The sequence below is a fragment of the Sceloporus undulatus genome, chromosome 2 (assembly GCF_019175285.1).
Source record: "Sceloporus undulatus isolate JIND9_A2432 ecotype Alabama chromosome 2, SceUnd_v1.1, whole genome shotgun sequence".
Taxonomy (NCBI): domain Eukaryota; kingdom Metazoa; phylum Chordata; class Lepidosauria; order Squamata; family Phrynosomatidae; genus Sceloporus; species Sceloporus undulatus.
In genome coordinates, this window is record NC_056523.1 from 19,828,519 (window position 1) to 19,849,359 (window position 20,841).

At 42.2% G+C, this 20,841-nt stretch overlaps 1 protein-coding gene across 1 annotated transcript in view; it reads right to left on the reverse strand.

Moving 5' to 3' along the window:
* PPP1R18 (protein phosphatase 1 regulatory subunit 18) overlaps positions 1–20,841 on the reverse strand; it is a 51,724-nt gene that overhangs the window by 2,645 nt on the left and 28,238 nt on the right. Inside the window, 1 exon segment of the mRNA XM_042447345.1 lies at positions 1,885–2,092. Coding sequence (XP_042303279.1) covers positions 1,885–2,092 — 208 coding nt within the window.

The following is a 20,841-nucleotide window of genomic DNA, read 5'->3' on the forward strand; positions in this document are numbered from 1 at the left end:
GGTTCCAGCTCTGTAATTTTATGAAGAGACAGTTCCCATAGGTGAAAATGGCAGTGATGTAGACTTGAGTCAACTGACTTGGACTTAAGTCAGCCTCAAGATGTTTCAATGACTTAACCTGGACTTGACTTGGCAAAAATTACACACTGACCTGAGTTGACCTGAGAACATTTTTAGTGACTGGCTTGCTGTTGCATTCACTTTGAGAAGCAGGCAAGACATACCCCCAAAGTGCTGGACACATTTCTCAGACGGGAACAGAACATGTGTTAGGCAATGGGCTTGAGGCAGAAGGATCTTTCTAAAGCTTTTGAAAAAACTGATAAGGCTCCTCTGATGTGCAGCAGGGACAGGCTGCCAAGCAGACCTCAAGCACTACCTCAACCCCATTGCCTAATGCACTTGCTGTTCCTCTGAGAAATGCACTCCACCTCCTTATTTCTGTTAAACGTTGGGTCCCAGACTTGAGACTCAGCTTGAAAGTACTGTATCTTGCAAGGACCTCTGACTCAACTTGAGGCTTGAAGGTAGAAACTTGAGACTTGGACTAAAAGACTTGACTGCATCACTGGTAAGTAGGAGAACTAATTTTAAACCACACTGAATTCTCCCATCTTTTAAAAATTATTCACACAAATTGGCCATAACGTCAGGGATATAATTTTGTACTCAAGGTAAGAGATACATTATAGTTAAGACATATTAAAGTTAAACATTAAAATGGAATTAAACTATTAAAAACCTTAAAAACAATGTTAAACATTCAATTAAAATAATAAGCCCATTTAGAAAACAGTGCAATTAAAACAGTACAGCGTCTTCTTTAAGAACAACAACAACAATAATATTTATATTCCCCTTAATCACTTGGAATCCAAGTGGATTACAACAATAAAACAAGATACAGTTAAACATTCTAAAAAAACACTATCCCCCCCCCCCGTATAAAAACATAGTAATACTAAAAGGAGATTAAACCAGAAGGACATTAAAACAATAGTATAAAATAACAGTTAAACTAGGTAGGAGATTTGTAGAAAGTTTATAGCAGGGTCCAGATAGGATGGAAATGAGGATGGAGAAAAGAGGAGGAAAAAGTGGAGCGGGGGGGGGGGGGGGCTGGTAAATGGAGGTGGTCTAGTCTGGAAAGGCCTGCCAGAAGAGATCCATCTTAATAGCCTTCTTAAAGGTTTCCAAGATGGTAATCTGATGGATCTCGTCCAGCAGGTCATTCCAGAGTCTAGGAACAGCAACTGAAAAGGAACGCTGGGTCACTGCCGAGAGTCTAGTCCTCTTTCTTTTAAAACTTTTTGTTCTCAAAAGCCTGTCAGAATAATAGCCTTTTATATTGCTCTCCTTGCCACCCCTGGAATCCCCTAACATATTGGAAAGCGGGGAAGGAAACCCTGAATAATGGCTAAAGATGCTTCTCTATATGTGTCTGAGTCTTGTATGTAGGGCAACAGTTGCCATCTCAAGCCGTACAGATTAGCAATAGCCATGGAGAGGTTCAGTGTTCATGGCCGGCATCCATAGTTTTTTTGTGGTTTTTCGGGCTATGTGACCATGTTCTATCTAGAAGAATTCCTTCCTGACATTTTGCCAGCCACAGATGCTGACAAAACGTCAGGAAGAAACTCTTCTAGAACATGGCCACATCGCCCAAAAAAACCACAAAAAACTTCAGTGTGATGGTTTAGCTCTCTGTGAGAACAAGGCTTTTCCTCTCTCCCCATATCAGCAAAACTACTTGTTTCATTCTGATCTGTGATTCTAGGTGAAAGAAAAGAGCCTAAATTTGCTGTGGTGTGTGGGAAGAGCTGCAGTGATGTGTTTGCTAGTCAGCTGTGATCTAGGCATCTCCTGAGGCTTCCAGGCACTCACCCACAATGAGGGGTTTGGTCCTCAGCAGGCCTGGGAGGCCACGATGAAGCAGCAGCAGCTCCTCCTCTTCTTCTTCCTCATCCCCATGGGGATTGGTGCAAGTCAGGGACTCTGACTCCTCAGGAGGCCCAAACTCCTCCAACAGGGAGCCCTCTGATGGGTATTGGAAGGTCCTCTCCAGCTGATTCTCACTGAAGGAGATCTTTAGCTGCATGAAAGAAAAGAGAGATTGTCAGGTACCAAAACCCTCTGCATGCTCTATTCTTGCCCACTCCCTCTTTTCCAGGCCGTGCAAACTTGCGCCAACTAGACCATTCTCACATTAAATCATGATTGGCAAAGTATAGCTCTCCAGATATTGTTGGGACTGCAATCTCCACCATCCCTCATCAATTCCCATCAGCTCTCAGCAAGCTACTCTCAAAGTACTTGAGAGAAACAAATCATCAGGAACAGGTGGCATACCAATATAGCTGCTTCAAGCTACAGACAGAATCTACTCAAATTCACACTAAAACCTGTCAACAAATATGGAAAATAAAAGAATGGCCCACAGATCTGAAATGCTCAATATACATTCCAGCCCTCAGAACAGGGAACACTAGAGAATGCAGTAGCCACAAGACCACTGGATTAATCTCCCATTTTCAAATTTCTACAACAAAGACTTTTACCATCTATGAAGTGAGAAATGCCAGATGTCCAAGATGGGTTCAGAAGAGGAAAAGGCACAAAGGATCATACTGCAAATATGTCTTGGATAATGGTACACACCAAAGAATTTCAGAAGAAAATGACCCCATGCTTTGTGGATTATAGAAAAGCTTTTGTTTGTGTAGATCATGAAAAACTATGGATTGGTCTTAAATAAATAGATGTACCAAAGAATTTCAGAAGAAAATGACCCCATGCTTTATGGATTATAGCAAAGCCTTTGTTTGTGTAGATCATGAAAAACTATAGATTGCTCTTAAATAAATAGGTGTACCATTACAATTTATTATCCTAATGTGTAACCTGTACTCAGGACAAGAGGCCACCATTAGGGCAGAATATGGTTAAACAGAGTATTTTCCAATTGGTAAGGGGTTCAAGCAAGGATACATTTTATCAACCTATCTGTTTAAGATTGAGATTGCTTTACCTGCCCTGGGCCAATGCTAGGGAATCCTGGGAGCTGTAGTTTTGTGAGACATTTAATCTTCTCTGTCAGATAAACTACAATAAACTACAGTTCCCAGGATTCCTTAGGACTGAGCCAGGACAGTTAAAGCAGTCTCAAACTGGATTACCTCTGCAATTATCCAAAATGTTTGGGACTAAAAGTGTTTTGGATTTTGGAATATTTGTACATACATAATTAAATATATTACAGATGAGACCCAAGTTTAAACTCTACATGTTATTTAATACACATGTAAACACAGAAGCTGAGTTTCCCTTATCCAAAATGCCTGGGACCAGAAATGTTTTGGATATATTGGGTTTTGTTTACTTCGGAATACCTATATTTGCCTCTATGTTCATAATGAGCCATCTTGGTGATGGGACCCAAGTTTAAACACGAAACTCCTTGATGTTTCATATGCACCTTATACACATAGCTTGAAGGTAATTTTACACATATTTTGAATTTCAGAATTCCAGATAAGGTTTATAACCACTAGGCAGAATGAGATGGCGGTCTCAGGCAGTAAATACAAGCTGATTAAAAGAAAGACAGAAAGAAAGGAAATTGGTATTTAATTATGATTTCATTTTACTGACAGCGAGGGGCACCCATGGGAATTCCTGCCTCTGGTGCCAACACAGATACTTCTATCTCAGGCAGCAAAGTGACTTCAGCAGACTGTGCTTATACTTGGGAATCCTTCCCAGTCCCTAGAGCTAGGGTTTAGCAACATAGAGGGTACTTGATTTTATCTTCTTCCCAAGCGGTTCCTATGAGAATTAATCCAAGCTGATCTCAATAGCTGAAGTCTATTAATGACCCAGATAGGGGTGGAGCAGGATGTTCACATCCAAGGCTGCTGACCAGTGTGCATGTCCTTGCGGGGGACGGAACACTTTTTGCTTGGCCAACTCCTCTGCCCTTTAGCATCAGTTTTATCTGCAGAAATGGGACAGTCCAAACTTGTTCACAGCTGGGTGGAGATAAGAATTACTGACTGCTAATGGTCTGGCAAGTCAAGTTGCCTGGAGGGGTGGAATGTGGATGGCAAGTTTAAAAGGATGGCAAGTTACACTCTTTCAGCCTTAGGGGAAGCCAATGGCAACCCCCCTCTAACCAAATCTTGCCAAGAAAACCCTGCCTTAGGATCACCATAAGTCAGAAACGACTTGAAGGCAAGTAACAACAATGAACAACAACTTCAGAAAAGAGGGGTGCCTCAGGCAGACTAGAATTCTCCACCAGAGAACTTTAGCGCCTCCCCAAACTACAAACCACAGGATGTTGCTGTGGCAGTTTAAGTAGAATCATAGCTCTCAATCTGTAACGTCAAAAGGCTCCATAAAACTCAGATTCTCTGGCCAGGCCCTGTGTAACATCCAAAATAGCCATTGCAATGCGTCACATTCTTTATAATAATTATGTTTCCCCCAACCAGATGTATGTGAATTAACTCTATTCTATTTACTGCCTGGAGCTGAAGGTATGGCACATATTTTTCTTTCTACTCCAGCCCTCATTTTTATACTAACAGTTCTCTGAAGTCAGTTAGACTGAGAGGCTGTGATTTCCTCAAGGTAACTATCTGAGCTTTATGGGGTAATTAGGATATATATGAATTTAATATATAATTAGTGTGATTGCTGACAGGGCAGGGGTCTGAACACTGAGCTCATGAAGTGTCTGAGAGAAAGCTGCCGTTCTGAGCAGGGTCTGGTTGTACATGAATGAAAAGTACAGTATTTATAAAAATGCTACATGTGCAAAATACAGTTGGAGTCTCCCTCATCTGAAATGCTTGGGACCAGAAATATTTGGGGTTTTGGATTTATTTTATTTTATTTGGATTTTGGAAAACTTGTATTTGCATAATCGTACATAATGAGATATCTTGGAGATGGGACCTAAGTCTAAACACAATATTTCCTGAGAAAAGGGTTAACCCCTTTTTCTACAGTGCCATGGCCTCAGTTAGTGACATGACTGCTTTGATTTAAAACAAAAACAAAAAAAGATAATATGTGAGATTTGTGTAGGATCTCCCATGTCACATCTAATTTGCCCCAGAGTTTCATGGCTGAATAGGGATTAGAGGAGAGCCAATGCATTACACTGGCCTTGCAGAGCAAGAAAATAATAGTATTGTCTGACAAAATGGGCTCTCTGGCCTGTGAACGCTTATGCCACAGTGACATTTTCTGGGCTTTAAAGTGCCATGCAACTCTTGTCTTGTTTTTTTTGTTTTTTGCAAAGCAGGCATAATGTAGATTACAAATTTGTAAACGACTATTGCTCTCTCAGGCTGTATCTATACTGCAGAATGAATGCAGTTTGTCACCAGGTTAACTAGTGCTATGGAATGCTGAGATTTGTAGTTTTGTGAGCTGTTTAGCCTTCTCTGTCTGAATGCACTGGTGCTGCAACAAACTGCAAATCCCAGGATTCCATAAGGTGAAGCCATGACAACTAAAGTGGTATCAAACTGCATTAATTCTGCAGTGTGGCAGTAGCAACAAATTACAAGCAAGACAGTTGCCTACGGTGAGTTATTGAAGGGATCCTGAAAAGCTCATAACAAAGGGTCAAAACCAACCACAGAAATAATACAATTTGAGAATGCTTTAACTGTCCTGGCTCAATGCTAGGGAATCCTGGGAACAGTAGGTTGTTGTGGCACCAGAGCTCTCTGGCAGAGAAGGCTAAATGTCTCACAAAACTACAGTTCTCAGAATTCCCTAGCTATGAGCCAGGGAAGTTAAATTGGTCTCAAAGTGGACTATTTTTGCAGTGTGTTTTGGCCCAATGTCACTTTTCAAAAGCAAATTAGCAAGTGGGGATAAAGTTACCGTACTTTTTGGTGCAATAAGTAACCATTCCTAATTACTTTAACAGCATTTTTTACAGAAATATGTCAAGTTCTGTGCCAGTCTCTTAGAATCACAGATTTGGAAGGGCTCCCAAGGGCCATCCCCAACCCCCTACTGTGCAACAATATACAAGTAAAGCATTCTCCACAGATGGCTGTTTACAGATCTTCAAACAAGGAGAGCCCATCATCCTGAGGCAGTTTATTTTACTGTGTGTCTTCAAGTTGTTTCCAAGTTATGGGAACCCTATCAGGTCTTTCTTGGTAGAGGAGGTTTGCCATTGCCTTCCTCTCCGGCTGAAGGAAACTCTTAAATGGAGTGAAGGACTCTTAAGAGGGAATGGAATAACCGCAGAACAGCCAGAATATGAATTTGTTGTTTGTCTTCAAGTTGTTTCTGACATATGGCAACTCTATCCAAGGGTGTTCTTGGCAAGATTTGCTTAGAGATATGCCATTGCCTTCCTCTTAGGCTCAGAAAGTGTGACTTGCCCAAGGTCCATGGCAAGTGGGGATTTGAACCCTGATCTCCAAGAGTCGTACTCCTGCACTTAAACCACTACAACACACTGGGTCTCCATACTGGTTACCCCAAATAACACAATGTACTGTGCAATGTACATAATGAACTCCAAATCCTCCAGACAAGTACTGTATAAAGTAGACTTTCCACACTCACTGGGGTTAGGGGCACAGAACCCCCATGAAAGTGAAGGGAAAAAACACAAATAAAAAAAATCACCTTCTTTTTACTTCAGAGAACACCTTTCTAGGAATCTCTAGGTCCTCTGGCATGGCTGTGACCTACATCCAGCCAAGGTTCACCTACAGATGCCTAGACAAGGATTTTCTCTAGGAAACTCTAGCTTTGCCAGTGTGACACTATGGCCAAATTTTGGTAGAGGCCTGCTGGAGGACTAGAAATTTCTAGAGAGAGTATATTAATCAAATCCACAAATAATCAGATCTGCAAATGTCAAAGCCACAAACATGGGAGGGCCAACTGTACAACAAAGCATCTATCGTACTTTCTTTACATGAGGAGAACCAAACATTTCCCCTTTTCCCCATGAGCGAGAGAAAGGGAGGTCCTGAAAGGTTGTCTCTAGATTTTGCAATGGAGGATCAAGCAACAGCTGCCCTAGTCCCTGCTCCCCTGCCAAGGCTGTTTTGGGCTTTATTTAAGAGCAGAGTGGGTGACTCAGGCCTGGTGCATTCTTTAGGGAGGCAGGCCTTGGGTGGGGCATGGCAGCTGTGGTGAGGAGGAAGGAAATGCAAGGCACTGAGGAGGGGGGGCATGGAGAGGTTGGCGTCAGAAGGGAGAGGATGCTCAGTGAAAGAAGATGAGCCAGATGTGAGTGGGATGTGAAACACCACAGACCAAAAAGAGGCAGCCTTTTTAGCCGTCACTCATTTTTGCCATTCCATAAAGTTACTTTTGGGGGGGCTCAGCTCCCTCACAAAATCCACAAGAATTCACCCTAGACAATGAGGGAACTGAAAGAGTCAAACCGTTCACATACCTTGGCTCGAATACTGATCAGAATGGAGATTCCAGTCAAGAAATTAGAAGAGGACTAGGCTTGGGAAAGGCAGCTATGAAAGAACTGGACAAGATCATAAAATCCAAAGACATAACTGATCACTGAAGTGAGGATATTCCAAGCTATTGTATTCTTCCATCACCATGTATGGATGTGAAAGCTACACAGTAAAAAAGATGATTGGAAGAAAATAATTTCATTTTAGATGTGGTGCTGGAGAAGAGTGCTTAGGATACTGTGGAGGGCCAAGAAGACAAACAAATGAGTTCTAGAACAGATAAAGGTTGAACTCTCTCTGGAAGTGAGGATGACTAAACTAAGGCTGTTGTACTTTGCCCACATCATGAGGAAAAAATAAAGAAAAGAGAAAGATGTTAGGAAAAGTGGAAGGCAGCATAAAGAGGTAAAGACCACATGCCAGATGGTTAGACTCAATCAGGGAAGGCATGGGCTTGGGCCTGGACCTGGGCCTGCTGGACATGAGCAGAGAAGCTGAAGACAGATGGACTTGAAGATGTCTCATCCACAGGAGCACCCTGAGTTTAAGTTAACTTGAGGGCAGTTAATAACATCTTAGAATCATAGAGTTGGAAGAGACCACAAGGGCCATCCAGTCCAACCCCATTCTGCCATGCAGAAACGTACAATCAAAGCATCCCTGACAGATGGCCATCCAGCCTATTCTTAAAGACCTCCAAGGAGGGAGACTCAAGGGAGTGTGTTCCACTGTCGAACAGCTCTTACTGTCAGGGTGTTGCTCCTAATGTTAAGGTGGAATGTTTTTTCGTTAACATTAACAGCCCTTATCCAAAATCCAAATACTCCAAAATCCCAAATCGTCCATATGGGTGGCTGCAATAGTGATACCTTAACTTTCTGATGATTCGTACACAAACTTTGTTTCATGCACAAAATTATTTAAAGTATTATGTAAGAAATTATATTCAGGCTATGTTTATAAGGTATATGTGAAACATACATGAATTCTATGTTTATACTTGGATCCAATTTCCAAGATAACTTACTATGTATATGCAACTACTCCAAAATCTGAAGAAAAACAAATATCTAAGGTCCAGAAAACTTCTGACCCCAAGCATTTTGGATAAGGAAGACTCAACATATATAGCTGTTTCCCCCTACATGGCATCTTCTAGTTGCATTAGGCTGCAAACCCATTCGTTGTCAGCAAGCATGACCTCTGCCCTGTGGGTCAGGGATGGATGGAACTGTAATTCAAAGCAACTGGATGGCAGCAGCTCGGGGAAGAGTAGCATATAGCAACATCATATTGATCTTCGAAGTGAATTTCTATTTGGACAAAATTTCAACTTTCCTACAAAAGGAAAGTTGTAACCAATTTAAAGTGGCAGAGATATAGTGGGTGAAAAGAATCTAAGGGAGGAAGGAATTCTGGAAACAACAAGGAGGACAGAGCATGCTCAGCTGCATTTCCTTGGTTGCATTTTGGTTGCATTTTCTTCATAGGTATGTCAGCCATTGGATTAAACTCTTAATTGTTGTTGTTGTGTGCTTTCAAGTCATTTCTGACTTATTGTGACCCTAAGGCGAACCTATCATGGGGTTTACTTGGAGGGTTTGGCTTTGCCTTCCCCTGAGGTTGAGAGCATGTGATTTGCCCAAGGTTACCCAGTGGGTTTTATGGCCAAGCTGGGAATCGAACCCTGGTCTCCAGAGTAGTCCAACGGTCAAACTGCTACACAACACTGGCTCTCATAAGACATAAAAATGTAGTAGACTCATGACTGGAGTAGGGAGATACTCCAGAAAATTTGGGCTCCTGATTTGGACCACAAGCTGTCTTGAATAAAAGCTTAGTCTGGATGCAGCCCAAGTCATAAAATATATGGCAGCATGTATACAGTATGTGTGTCCTATTATAGTTCTGTTAGCCTGGCCAGAGACATTTTGCTGCTTGAGGCAAAGCAGAAAATCCTCACCCAACTCAAGGTAAATAATATCTTAAGCCAGCCAAGTTATTTTGGCACATTAGACAGAAAATCCCATAAGTACCTCTCTCTCTCTCCCTGGCATGAGAATACAATAAAAACAAATTTAATTACTAACAATTTTCTGCCCTTTTTGTGACATCTAAATCCGCTACCTAAAGCAGCCACCTCAGGCTAACATTAAAGTGTGCCTTGTTCTTTTGTTTTCTTTTAACCTATCACAAATAAAAGGATAAATGTGAGAACCTAAAACAAGTCATACTTTCATTATACTGAAACAGTGAGATAATCATAACTAGGTGGACTGGTTTTGGATTTTTGAATTAAATAAGTAGTTCAGGTCTGCCAAGAGCCATGTTGAATTCCATCCCTGAATTATACATATTCTTTATCCTTCAACAGAATTCATGAAGGATAGGTGTACCAATGGCTAGAAGATGTACCAGTAATTGTTAAATATACCTCTCAATAAACAACTGTGTGGACATAGGGACATTCATGCCTTTCACAGAAGCATCCAACCAGCTGTTTTAGGAATCTGTTGCTCAGTTTGCACCCTTTTAAGAGACAGATTTCATTGATTTTGGGGTGCATCTACACTGTAGAGATAATGCAGTTTGACACCACATTGAGTGCTGTAGCTCTATCCAATAGAATCCTGGGATGTGTAGTTTTACAAGGTCTTCAGCCTTCTCTGCTAAAGAGGTCTGGTGTCTCACAAAACTACAAATCTCAGCATTCCATAGGATCGAGCCCTGCCAGTTAAAGTGTTGTCAGACTGTATTATTTCTACAGTGTAGATGCACCCTTTGTTTTTATTGTATGTAGGAGCCGCTTTGGAGGACGCATGTGGAACTGAAAAGTGGCCTATAAGTTGTTGCTCTGTCCAGGGGTATCTAAGAGGATGAGAGCCCATGTGGCTTCATGGTTTGAGCATTGGATTATGACGCTGGAGGGTCCAAATCCTGGCATGGCCATCTAAACCCATTGGGTGGCCTTGGGCAAGTCACATGCTCTCAGCCTCAGAGGGAAGGCAATGGCAAAATCCCTCTGGAAAAAACTTGCCAAGAAAACCCTGTAATAGGTTCGTCTTTAGGATCACCATACAGCAAAAGGACTTGAGGGCCCACAACAACAATCTGAGAGGACATAAAACATTTCAGACATTTCAAACCAATCCAACTCTTCACTAACACTGAGTAAAGCCAGACATTTTAATCTTTAAAAAAAACCACCATAAAAAATAGTAGGACTATCTCTCCCATGACAAGGGGGCGTCAATGGAGAGGTGTCAAGCTACTGTCTATTTAATTAGGCAGTAATATCAAAGCCACTGGAGCAAACACAAAGAGCAATAAAAATAAAAAAATAAAAGCAGCCACAACAAAGGTAATAGAAGAACACACCCTAAAATCAGTCAAATAATAAGCCCTCCAAACAATTTCAGACTTAATGGTATTATTAGCTGTGCTGACTGCCAGCAAAAGCTTTTTAAAGAATGCCATTGCTTGCTAGCAGAATGATGCTAGGGAAGTGGCCAAGAGAATTTCCCTTGGCAGAGTGATGGACAGCAAGGGTGCCAAGTGGAAGCCTTGCCTGCTTGTTCACCAGCTTTAAAAAAATATGGAAGAAGGAACAGAGCATCTCCATCCAGCTTTTGAAAGACACAGTGAAACCTATTGGGGAACACTTTCTGTAAGATATTTATATTATATTTATATGATTTTCCTTGCTCCCTTGATAGTACTCACAACAACCCTACAAGCTAGCATAACATCATAAGAAGAGCCATAATAAAGAGCCAAACACATTCTGTTTGCACAAGGGGCAGTCAGTTCCCCATGGGAAGCCTGCCAGCAGAACCTGGGTGCAACTCCAACTTCTGTACAAAATTCTTTGGCTTCTGATACATAGAGCCATATAGGGCCTGATGTTGTTGTAGTTCTTGAAGACATTTTTTTCACTTATGGCAACCCAAAGGCAAACCTGTCACAGGGTTTTCTTTGCAAGAATTACTAAGGCTGCACCCGTACTGCAAAATAATAGTTTGACATCACTTTAGCTGCCATGGCTCAATGCTATGCTTTGCTTTGACACTGGAGCAGTGTGGCATACGACTCTGGAGACCAGGGTTCAGTTCCCAGCTTGATCATGGAACTCAGAAAAAACCTGAAGGCACACAGCAACAAACATGGAGTTTTAGAGCACGGGGAAAACACTGTCATTTTTTATCTGAAACCTTCCCATGTTTTTCTGTCGCCTCTTCTTTTTTCCTTATGGAAAATGCATTAAAGAGGGAAAGATGGAATTGATGCATGGTGTTCCCCTGTCTCCCGTAAATTGGTAACACTAGAAGCTGTCAGTCTGGAAGCATCTCTACTAAGTGTTCACGTACTAGAATTATTGGATTTGCTCATATTTCTACTTCTTCTTTTCTGCTTTTGGTGAATGGGAGACTGATAGCAGTGGCCTCAATCATATTACCTGGGCCTAACTTCTTCTTGAGTATTCTACTCCTGGCATAAGATACCAGCTGCACATCAGGAGAGTTGTTTGATCAGGCTGAATCTGCACTGCAGAAATAATGCAGTTTGACAGAATTTCAACTGCCATGGCCCAATACTATGGAATTCTGGGATTTGCAGTTTTGTGAGATATTTAGCCTTCTCTGTCCAAGGGCTTTGGTGCCACAAGAAACTACAAATCCTAGGATTCCATAAGATGGAGCCATGGCAGTTAAAGTGGTGTCAAACTGTACTATTCCTTAAGTGCAGTTCCATTTTTTCTTAGGAATCCCATTTAACTGGGGGAATGAGAGGCTGCTGTACAATGCACTTTCCTCAGAGCTTGAGAGTTACATTTTGGAGTACAAATCCTACAGAACCCAAAAGTGGCCATGTTGTCTGGGGGATTCTGGGATTTAGGCCATATTGTCCATTCTACCTTGTCAGTCAGCATATTCTTAACAAAGGATAGCGTAGGTGGTGAGCCCTTTGATCTGTAGTCTCATTTTAATGTCACCTTTGTTGTCTGACTTCATTTAGCTTTACCCAGAGGTCCTTCCTGCATGTGTCTCCAAGGCTCTTACACCAAATGCTATTAACCAAAAATAAAGATAAAAAAAATCCAGGCACACAGACAGTGATATGGTTCATTTTAAGCAGCCACTTGTATCACCAGGAAACGCTGTGCAGAAAAAGCCGGATGCTGGCTACCCACTCCTTTGCTTTTAGCTTTAATTATAATCTCATTTCTGCCAGACCCATTTGCCTGTGAAGAGGGCACAATGTCTTTTTTTGAACAGTAAAGCTTCTAGGAGAGCAAAAGGTGAGTAAGTGAGACTTTACAGAAGGGTTGAAATGGAGATAAAACAATAAAGTCAGAAAGGAGACATAACTCCAGATGCACCATCTCCGGATATAGAACTGTCAATCCATAATGCCTCACCATTCACTATACTAGTCAGGGCTAATGTGAGTTGTAGTCTTAAAAACATTTAGAGAGCCACACTTGCTCACCTGTGAGCTAGGAAAATTGGAAGCTAGCTCTGTTTCCTCTCTTCAAATCCTTATTCAAGCAGGAAATTCATATAGACATGATCATCATGACATCTCATAGCCTAGCTCAATCTACTTTTCTGAGCTAGAACTGGCTGCAATTCCAGACCAAGACTTCATTTGGTACCAAAAACTGACAAATCAGTGCCCTACATTAAGATGGTAAATGATTCAGCAGGTGGTTTATAGCATAAAAGCAATAAGGTGCTTTAATTGATGGGCTCCTGCATTGGTAGAACTGGACCCCTACACAACCAGTTCTATCCAGACTATTTCAGAGCCAACACTCCAGTTTGAGTCCCTGAGCTGGTTTCCAGACCCTGCCCTATGAAGAATGACTTAGGGAGCTGGGTATGTTTAGCCTGGAGAAGGTTAAGGGGTGATATGATCGCCCTGTTTAAATATTTGAAGGGATGTCACATTGAGGAGGGAGCTAGCTTGTTTTCTGCTGCTCCAGAGACTAGGACCTGGAGCAATGGATGCAAGCTCCAGGAAAAGACATTCCACCTCAACATTAGGAGGAACTTCCTGACAGTAAGGGCTGTTCGACATTGGAACAAACTCCCTCGGAGTGTAGTGGAGTCTCCTTCCTTTTAGAGGTCTTTAAACAGAGGCTGGATAGCCATCTGTCAGGGATGCTTTGATTTAGATTTCCTGCATGGCAGGGGGTTAGACTGGATGGGCCTTGCGGTCTCTTCCAACTCTATGATTCTATGGTGTTTGCTCCCTCCATGGTAATGCGAGTGGAAGACGGGTACCTACCAATGCAGAAACAAAAAATGCAACATGTAGTTTGCATGCACGATCCTATACCCTCCCATATTTCACACTTAAAAACTGGGACACCTGTGGTCTAGTAACATTCGAGTTTGGTCAAGATGGCAACAATTTGTAATGCAAAATAACAGACAAGGTAGGACAGTCTGCAGCAGTTTGCTGTTGCCTGAATTTACTGGGAAGAGCAAGATTCCATCCACTTCTTTCCTCTCTTCACTACTGAGTTGAGTAAAAACTGTTCGGGCATTTTGAACTCGGTTTGTAGGAGGAAAGTGGGAGGAGATGAGTGAAACTGGGATATTTTTAAAGCAGCTGGAAAAAAAAGGGAGGCAATAGAGGACTAATTAGGTCTGTCCTTGCCAAACTGGGAAAGTTGGGGGGGTACATGGATCCATCTGCCAGTCCAGTAGCTGTGAGAACTGTACAAGCAGGTAGCTAAAACGAAGTTTACTCTCTCAATCCATTCCCAGCTGCTTACCTTTTTCTAACTAAAGTGAAACTATCTAACCAGGCCTATTAAAGACCAAATAAAATGTATTTCTGTGCTGCTGAACAGCTGTTAATGTTTGGCTGTGATGCTAACAAGAACTGTAAAACCCATCTGCCTGGTGGCAGAGGCCATAGACCAGAATAATGTTGCTCTGTGCCTTAAGTCATTTCTGACTTATGCTGACCCTGAAGGGTTTTCTTGGCAAATTTCTTCAGAGGTGGTTTGCCGCTGCCATCCTGTGAGTCTGAGAGACTGTGACTCACCCAAGGTCACCCAGTGTTCAATGCTCAAACCACTAAACCATGCTGGCTCCTTAGACCAGAGTACAGTATATGTCCAGAGTATATTATACTGTTAATCCTAGCAACAGCCCTGAAAGCTAGGTCAAATATGGGGCTCAGGATGATTTGCCTAAGTCCACTTCTGGACTTCATGTGCAATAGTATTCTACAAACGTAGTACTGTATTCTACAAAGCCCAGTGACCTGATTTTTGGCGGCTCTAGAGTTCTGGAAGGCCACAGTGTGTCAATGTAGCTGTCGTTTTGGGCAACTGGAGCTGATCATATATCACTCCTGGTTCATTTTGGGGCTGTTGCTGTTTTGGATGCTCTTCCTTAACGGCATTTCTATGTTTCCCAATGTGCATTTCTATGTTTTTAAAAGGAATTTGGGGGCAGGAGGTGGGTGGGAGAGACAGAGGGGAACCAAGGGATAGATGGACCTTTCCTCCAAAGGCTGCATGCAGCACAGGAGCACACAATTTCTACTCTCCCCTCTAACCCATCCTTTCCCCGAAAGTAGCATCCATGCTTGGAGAGGTTACTTTTTGCACTACAGGTCCTAGAATCCCACAGAGAGCTGGCTGCCTCTACAAGCTCTAGTTCCAAAATGTAAATGTTCTGAACTCTGGCTAGGATATCTCTATGGTTTGCAAGGCAGCAAATAGCCCATGTATTGATAGGCCTTCCAATTTTTGGCCGAGAAACAATTAAACCTGGGTCTCCCTGGTCTAAATCTACTCTGCAACACTCTGTGCGCTTCTCTACTAAGCTTTGCAGTACTCACTAGGGTCTAATCTGCACTGCAGAATTAATGCAGTTTGACATCAGTTTAACTGCTATGGCTCAATGCTATGGAATTCCGGGATCTGTAGTTTTGTGAGATATTTACCCTTCTCTGTCAGAGAGCTCCAATGTCACAGCAAACTGCAGATCCCAGAATTCCATAGCATTGAGCCATGACAGTTAAAACAGTGTCAAACTGCATTATTTCTGAAGTGCAGAGAAGAACCTATTAATTCAGGGTGGGGATATGAAATCATGCCTCTGTATTGTAGTTACTCTATGTGTAAAACATCTTTTCTTAGAGTTCAAGATTCATATATTTTCAAGACGACATATTTATTTATTTTCACAACAAACCTGTAGGGATGTTTTGACTTAAAAAGAAAAACCATGTCCCAGAACCCCACAGTGTGAACTTCTCATCTGGTGCATAGAGTTGAGAAATGTTACCTTTTGGACCAGGACTCGCAGAATCCTCATCCACATAGCCATGCTGTTTGGGGATTGTGGGAACTGTAGTCCAGAAAGCAACTTTTCCATATTCTGCTACTGTTTTAAGGAGGGAACCCATACTTCCCAAGCCCCAATTCATTTTCTTGTTTAGTACTCCCAACAGATTCATAGTTTCTTATCCACAACCACGTTATACTCCAGTATAAGCCTCTCTTACCTGCATGCAATGGCCATAATCCAGGCTGGATCCACAAGTGCTTATTTTGGAGGAAGAGAGAAACTGAATTTATCAAACGGGAGAAATTTTTCTTAAATTCAAATGAAAAGAAAGTGGGGCCAGAACGCATTCACTTAAAGTCGCTAGTTTCGCGCAATTATGTGAATATGCATTGCATTTGAACTGGCTCCCCACTGCCCAAAAATAGCATGCCATTGTCCGAATTTGCACGTGGCAGTCTATCACGCAATAACGTGAAACCACATGATTGCGTTCAGACTGACTTCCCATTGCCCAAATTTGTGTGTAGTGGGTTATCACACAATAACGTTAAACTCCATGATTGCGTTCAGATTGCCATCGGATTATACTTCCAATTCCCCTTGTCTGATAAACTCCTGAGGCTCACTGCTGAAAATCCATTCTGATTTTGAGCATGGCAGGGTAGTTAATGGGCATTAAGAGCTTAGTTGACCCAGCTTGCCATCTTGGTCATGTTCACAGTTAACTTTAGTTTCAGTGAGTGTACATTTAAGTCCTTAATGCTCTTTAACCCATGTACACTGGAAGAAATTAAAAGAAGGAAAAGAGGTTCCTGTTTGAAAGAAGAGAGCACAGATTCCACAATATGAATGAGTCAGCAGAGCCTGGAAAAGTTTTGGGAGATTCTTCACACACATATACCTTCAGTACAGAAAACAGCCTTTAATCAAAACCACTTAGTCCAGGGGAAGAAATTGTGTGGTCTCCTCATGGTGTTGAAATACAGCTCCCAACACTATATCCAGCATAGCCAACAACAAGGAATACTGTCTGGAAGGGTCTGGAAACCATGTCCTATAAGGAATAATTTAGGGAGCTGGGGATGTTTAGCCTGGAGAAGAGAAGGTTAATAGGTGATATAATAGCACTGTTTAAATACTTGAAGGGATGTCATATTGAGGAGGGAGCAAGCTTGTTTTCTGCTGCTCCAGAGAACAGGACCCAGAGCAATGGATGCAAGCTACAGGAAAAGAGATTCCACCTCAACATTAGGAGGAACTTCCTGACAGTAAGGGCTGTTCGACAGTGGAACACACTCCTTCCTCGGAGTGTAGTGGGGTCTCCTTCCTTGGAGGCTTTTAAACAGAGGCTGGATGGCCATCTGTCAGGGATGCTTTGAGACTTCCTGCATGGCAGGGGGTTGGACTGGATGGCCCTTGCGGTCTCTTCCAAATCTATGATTCTATGATTCTAATAACAACAGGGAGTGCACTTGATTCCCATCCAGGCTACACTGAGGATGATGGGAGTTGTAGTCCAATGAATCTGCAAGGCTTCAAGTTGGGGAAGGTGGATTTGGCCTGCCGAGGGCTTTCCAGGAGCACGCACAGAGACCCGTAGATTCCTGTTTTCTAAAATATGTGGACATTACACAATCTCTCCCAATGTTTGTGCTTGCTTATGCTGTTCGACGATCTTAACTGCCTAGAAAAGTTTCCAAATATTCATTGAATTCCAGCCTGCACGACCTAGGAGAGTGGAAACTGAAGCACACCTTTTTTTTCCCTGGATCAAAACACTAGACACAGTTTTACACCCCCAAATATTTACTTTTAAAGCTGTAGAAGTCAGAATGCCTCTCTTTCAGAGACTCTTATCCACTACCACCACACACAACCTCCTTGTTTTCTACATGATTCAGAAATGCATGACTCATACTAAGGTGAATGGGAAGCCCCGTCTAAAGACAGACAATTTTCCTGTTGTCCCTTTATCATCAGGGTGGGTGAGCAAATGGATGGCCTATTTTTATGAACCTCAGCTCCTGGTAAAAGAAATTTGCAGGATAAAATAAAAAAAAAAAAACCCTAAAATACCCTCTAGGGGGTCCTTCGGCCATTTTGCCATGTTTTTGTCCCATTTTAGGTCCCTTAGGGCCATGTTAGGTAATTTCCTTATGTTTACTACTAGTAAACTTGCATGGTGACATGGTTTGACTATCAGACTGTGACTCTGGAGACTAGGGTTCAAATCTAGCTCAGCCATGGAAACTCACTGGGTGACCTTGGGCAAACCACACTCTCTCAGCCTCAGAGGATGACAGTGGCAAACCCCCTCTGATGAAACTTGCCAAGAAAGCCCCATGCCTTTGGGTTGCTATACCTCAGACACAGTTTGAAGGCACACAGCAACAGCAACATTTCTTGTTGAGAAAGGTCCCCCTGGGCCTAAAATGGTGGTGGTGGTGGCGGCTTAAAAATATGCTTAAAATGTTCCTTCTATCCCCTAGGGTGTTTGGGGGCATTTGAGGCAAAAGATTGTGGAAGGTATGTGGCCCTCCAAAGTCTCGGGGAGAACCAATTTACCTACCTAGCTTCCCAAAGTTGTCCACCCCTCTTTATTTGGGAGTGACTTTACAGTGTGTGCAGAGACAAAATGAAACAACCCTCCTGATGTTTCAAGCCATCAGCTTCACTCCGCTTGTTCAACAGTATGGAATAGTGGGAGATATCATCTAAACATTAGGAGGGCCAAAGGTTCCTCATGGCTGGTGCCACACTGCAAAATTAATGCATTTTGACACCACTTTAACTTCCATGGCTCAATGCTGTGGAATTCTGGGATGTCCTGTTTCGTGGGGCACCAGAGCTCTCTAACAGGGAAGGTGAAATATCTCACCAAACTACAAATCCCAGGATTCCACAGCATTGAGTCCTGCAGTTAGAGTGGTGTCAAACTGCTTTATTTCTCCAGTGTGACAGCAGCCCATTTCCTGTGATCAAAATAAAACTGTTTCATTCCTTGTCCTCAGAGGTGAGTAGGCTGCAGATGAAAATCACAAAGTAACCCAATAGGCAACTTCCCTTGTTGGTAGGTATTTTGGGTTCACAGGAGACTGTTAATTATGTCATTAATTCATTTCCCCTAGCATACTACTAGTTCTCTTGCAGCATGCCAACATGCACACTGTTTAAGACTTAACTAACCTAATCCAACTCTCTGCCCCGAGACAGGATCTTCTTATCTCTAACCCACATTAAGTCCCTACAGATTAACCCACGTTATCCTGGCTCATAGTTTGCTCCTAGCCAAGAACATAAGTGAATGAAATGTTCCAAGGCAGAGGAATCAGTGTGTCTGAATGAAATGTAAAACAAGAAGTAAGAGGAAATTATCCTGCTATTAGAACACTGTTCATTATAAATTGGAACTATGTGTGTAACACAGATGCCCAATGACTGCTTTTTTGGGAAAAGAGATAACAACATAGAAGAGGCAGGGATGATTAACTGTATTTAAAAAGTGTGCCTTTCCTCCGAAGAATGTAAGATCACATAGGCTGCATCTGCACTGCAGAAATAATCCAGTTTGACACTGCTTCAACTGCTATGGCTCAATGATATGGAGTTCTGGTAATTGTTGTGACACCAGAGCTCTCTGACACAGAAGAGCTCTCACAAACCTAGTTCCCAGAATTCTGTAGCATTGAGCCATGGCAGTTAAAGCGGTGTCAAAATGGATTATTTCTGCAATGTGGGTGCAGCCATAAGAGTTTTTTCTCATTTCTCCACTTTTATCCTCACATAGCTCTCCTCCTCTTCACTTTATCTTCACAATGACCTTGTGAGGTAGGATGGGGGGGGGGGGGAGAGAAAGAAATTGAACCAAGGTCACCCAATAAATTTCATCGCTCATTGTAAACCTGAAACTGGATCTCCCAGTTCAAGATTGCAACTACTTCATCATGCGGGCTCTGGATAAATAATTATTATTACAATAAACCAACAACCCTGTCTGTGTTCTGCACTCAACCCCACATTTTATTCAAAATTCCTTTTGCAGACAACCGGAGATCTGATGCATAGCCCCTGTTCGCTGCCCTGCGCCAAGGTTGTGTCCTTCCTTTCCTACTTCAGAAAGTACAGCAACCCACTTCCTGAGCTGGGGCACTCTTGCTAGCATGCAGAGGCCTCTTGCTGCCTCTCATATCTGCCCCACATGCTTGCTGCTTCCTGTTTTCGGAAGAAGTGAGATATCAGCTGGGGTGGTGAGACCTGCTAGGGACAGAAGTGTGTTAAACAGCTATATATTTGATCTACAGTAGTTATTAGATTGCAAGGATACAAGACCAACCGGGCTGGTGCATAGAGGAACATGTTTTTTGTCCTGCTGCTGTTTTTTAAATGCTCCCCTCCTCCATTTAGACATGTAGCTTGCTGTAATGGAGTATTGTGCAAGACATCATCTCTCCGCACCAACCCACTTCACAAGGTGGTTATGAAGCTGACTCATTCTGTGCATTAACATATTTTTTTAGCTTTCTCAATGCTTTTCAAAAAGGCATTCCAGCATTAAGAACTAGCCTATTGCATGAGTCCATATCCCACTGCTGGTTGAGGTACACTGACTTCTTTGTGGTGATGCCCACTTTGAAGAATTCCCTATCCATTAATATCCAATAAGCTTTCTTCTTTAATAGATTTAGAGGCCAGGAGCAGTTGCTGTTATTTCAGTGTCCTTTAGGCAGAGCTTGGAAAGGAAACATTTTGAATTGCAACTCCCAGAACCCATAGCCACATGGGAAAGGTACTTCTGGTCCAAAATCTTGCAGTGGCTGGGGGATTCTGGGACCTGTCATCCAAAAATAATATCTAGACGTTCTAATTTTAGGCATAGAAAGTAACTGAAAAATCTGTCTAGTCCTCTAAATATAAAACTGATTGTAATGTTGTTCTTTTTCTTTTCAAATTTTGCTTTCTAGAATGTATCATCTGTTTCAGTGAATTTATTCACTGTTATTAAGTATAAAAAAGTAGATTATAATCCTACAATCTTGACTCAGAACTTGTTCTCTTATTGCCTA